The sequence below is a fragment of the Condylura cristata genome, unplaced genomic scaffold, assembly GCF_000260355.1.
Source record: "Condylura cristata isolate star-nosed mole 26May11 unplaced genomic scaffold, ConCri1.0 scaffold00005, whole genome shotgun sequence".
Taxonomy (NCBI): domain Eukaryota; kingdom Metazoa; phylum Chordata; class Mammalia; order Eulipotyphla; family Talpidae; genus Condylura; species Condylura cristata.
Window position 1 is genome coordinate 62025919 of NW_004567106.1, and position 3689 is coordinate 62029607.

The 3689-nt window shown below is 49.4% G+C and overlaps 1 protein-coding gene across 3 annotated transcripts in view; it reads right to left on the reverse strand.

The window, feature by feature from the left end:
- Nucleotides 1–523: 523 nt before the first annotated feature.
- The window catches only part of CHCHD3 (coiled-coil-helix-coiled-coil-helix domain containing 3), a 236971-nt gene continuing 233805 nt past the window's right edge, over nucleotides 524–3689 (reverse strand). For 2 of the 3 annotated variants that reach the window (XM_012721053.1, XM_012721052.1), the window contains 2 exons: nucleotides 1607–1647; nucleotides 530–616 (listed from right to left, as the gene is read on the reverse strand). In XM_012721053.1, coding sequence (XP_012576507.1) covers nucleotide 616; nucleotides 1607–1647 — 42 coding nt within the window. In that variant the 3' untranslated portion in view covers nucleotides 530–615. Of the gene's footprint in view, nucleotides 617–1606; nucleotides 1648–3689 lie in introns of all 3 variants that reach the window. The other variant, XM_012721054.1, reaches the window with a different exon arrangement.

The following is a 3689-nucleotide window of genomic DNA, read 5'->3' on the forward strand; positions in this document are numbered from 1 at the left end:
GCTGTTATCTAGTCAAGGGAGAAAGAGAAAGAAAGAAAACGGACATAATCCCATCTACGTAACTGTGCCCAGCACTGCTGCCCCGGGATTGAGGGGTCCTACCCTTGCCTCTCCCCTTTCCATTGAACTTCGCTCCCTTCCCCCCTTGGCTGGTCAGCATGAAGGGGCCCCAAACGGTGGAGCTTGGGGAGGAGAGAGTTGAACAGAAGGTGAAGGAGGGGAGGGTTGCCTTTCTCCTTTAATCATCAAAACTAGGGTGGATGGACGCTGGGGCATGTCCTTGCTGGACGATCCCTGATCTTGGCTTTGGCATTGCCAACGAATGTTGAGCAAACGGTGTTTCTGATGAACCTGCCCTCTGCTGAGTGTCTTCACTGTCTTCTCTTCATATGAGTTGCTTTCTTAGTAGGGGAAAAAAAAAAAAAAAAATTCCTACCTCTGGAATTAACGTTGAAGGAGTTTTGCTGGTTCGGAGGTTGATTTTATCCTCCCTTTTCAAGTGAGTTGCTTTCTTAGTAGGGGAAAAAAAAAAAAAAAAAGTTCCACCTCTGGAATTAACGTTGAAGGAGTTTTGCTGGTTCGGAGGTTGATTTTATCCTCCCTTTTCAAGCTTGCTCTGCAAGAGAAATAGAAACCAAAGTTTGAACACCAGAAGGAAAGGATTTCCCAGATGACAGTGACCATGTTGGGCTATTTATACTGTTTTACAAAGATCTACTTCAAAAACACATGAAGCGAGGCACATGCCTTCTGGTCTGGAAATACCTTAAAAAAAAAAAAAAAGATTTATTTATGCATACAGTACTGGGGTAAAAGGCCAGAGGAGCGGGGGTGGGGGAGGCGGTGAGAGGATTCACCAGAGACAGAGTAGGGGAGCAGCAGGGAGACAGGAGAGGTGCCACGTGGGTCACCTCCCCGGAGCAGGGATTGAACTTGGGTTGAAGCAGCTTCAGCTGGCGTCCCAGTGCTGTGCTTTAGCCTGCTGCGCCACCAGGGTGGGCCCCTGGAAGTACTACTTTTAACAGCACCTTGCTCAAGTATATAGCATGTCCCGGAGGGTGGGGCCGAGGGGACTGCGTGCCCTCTCACTCCCAGGGACCTCTGGTAAGGTGGCAAGAGTGGCTGGAGGGTGGGGTGAAGGTAAAACTGCAAAAACCCCGAGAGGGCATCTCAGAATTGCAGGAGAGATTCTCTCCCTGAAACGCCTGCTCACTCTGAGGGCAGCTGTCCCTGAGTGGACGGTGCTGGGGCCACACTGAACTCCGAGGGGCACATGTTGGATGCGTGTATCTGCAGTGCGGCCACGGCCCCAGCATCCCCTCCTCTAGCGCAGCCGTGGCCTCGTATTCTATTGAGGCCCTTTCTGCTGGGTGGTGGCAGGAAGAGCTCGGCCAGGTTGCAGCGGGTGGGGTTTAATGCCATCTCCATTCTTAGGGGTCACAAAGAAAAGTGATGCTTTCCCCTTCAGTTCTGAAGCCACTCAGGAGGCCGGTCAGGCCAGAGGTGGCCTCTAATTCATCTTTTCATGCCTTCGCCTGCCCTTCATTCCTCACCCTTACAGCCACTTTATTTGCTGAGGTTTTTAAACAAGCTCTGAGGCACTCACCACATGGAGTTTGTTGCTATGGGGAAACCAATAGACATATTCTGTGGGAAATGAACACATCATACCAGTAATAATTTGCTGTTTTTATATATTTGCTAAGCAAATACTAACACTTTATTTTACTGAATAATACAAACATGCAGTATACATTCAAGAAGAACAAAAGAAGATAAAGGACTAAGTATTCCTTCCTCCCCCTGCCACCCAGTGTCTCGTGGAGTTTTCCAGAGAAGGGCTAGTTCAGAGAAGGATTGGCCTTTCACTACAGACAGAATACAGGGTACCCTTGAACAGCCTGGTCTCAACTGCAGGCATCCACTTCCACCCGGATTTTCCAGTAAACAGACATTAACTTAATGGCATTGATAAGTACCAGACACTACTCTGAATGTACTTTCTCTTCCTTATCATTTTCTTAATAACATTTCTGTTCTCTAGCTGACTTTACTATGAGAATACAACATGTAATCTATGCAACATACGTGTTAACTGTTATCAGTAAGGTTTCTAGACGTTTTGGGGAAGTCACACTTTACGTGGTTTTGCATTTTATGGGAGCTCAGTGCCCTTAGCCCGAGTTGTTCAAGAGTCTATGGACAGAAGCAAGGGAGGTAAGCTTGGGCAGGGCAGGGAGTGGGAACAGGCCCAGGGTGCACTGGGGAGGGGGAAGAGAGGCAGGCCTGAAGGTGACCAGGGCCTTAAATGAGTGACATCTAGAACAGTTACGTCGGCATCCTCCGAATGGGTGACAGAGGAACACCCACACCCAGAGGGAGACCCACCAGGGAAGAGGATCTGTGCTTACAAAGTGTATGAACCACACACACAACATACACTTTGGGGGGAAGGTGTATGTTACAGAGCAAGCAAGGCCGGGGGGCAAGAAATAGATGAAGCATAAAGACACACAGAAAGAGAAAGCAAGACGGTGAAATGGAAGCTTCAGCGGGGCCTGGTGACAAGGAGGAAGGTGGGGCAGAGGATGACTGTGGGGCGGGCAGCACCAGCCTGGAACTGGGCTGACTTGAATTTGGGATCTACAAGTCTGGGAGGATGATGATCCACCCCAGATGAGGATGTCGAGTATCAAGACACAGGCTCGGGAAAAGAGGGCAAGGATTTAGTCAAAGATGAAGGAGAAATGACAGCAGTAAAGGGGTGAAGGGAGAGTGGAGGGTCAAGTAAGAGGACGCCAGGTCACGGGTAGGCAGATTATCCCCAAATCACCACAGTAATAGGTGTCTAAGATGAGTACATTGTAGTCACAAAAGGAGTCTCAGTGGAAAGGCAGCACGCCAGAGGAAGCGCGCGGTGAGCCATGGCGCCCGAGGGAGGAGGTGAGTGGGGGGTTGGGGGCAGCACAGGAAGCAGGGAGGCAAAGTGTGTCGGCGCAGACGACAACATGGAGACCGTCTCCATAGCTGACGCGACACCAGAGGCTCTCAGGCTGCCTGTCACATGAGCCCGGCCTTTTTGGAGAAACTGAAACTTAAAAAAATCCTGTGTATGCCAGTTTTCCGGGACTGGGGCCCCTCCTGTGTTCTTGAACCCTTGGGGCTCGATGAGCATGAAAGTTTCTCCAACCATGTGGAAAGGAGGCCTGACAAATTCCAGACCCAGACACCAGCTCGGTACAACACTATCAATGGGCGAGCGGCGGCCATTGATGGGCTGTTGGTTGCTCATGAGAACAACGTCTTCACAGCTGATGCCACCTGGCATTTTGGGGGTGACACACGCATTTAGGCTTGAGGATGCCTAGGTCTGGTCAAGACCCCTCAGCCATGCCTCCTCCTGGAGTTTTGGGTCGATGCTTATAGCCACGTGACAATACCCCAGATAAGCCAATGAATACAAAATAGTTAAAGCAATGGTTAGTTAAAGTGTTTCAAGTGTCCAGGGCAACTTCTTATGATTCCTCTCCCTGCAACCCCAAGCAAACACCAAAGGAGCATTTTCCCCTAAGATTATGTAATCTAAAGAATGTCAGACTCTTTTTAAGACAGACAAGCCAGAGAACTGATGAAACTCAACAAAAATAAAGTAAACAACCCCATCAAAAAATGGGCAGAAGAGCTAAAAA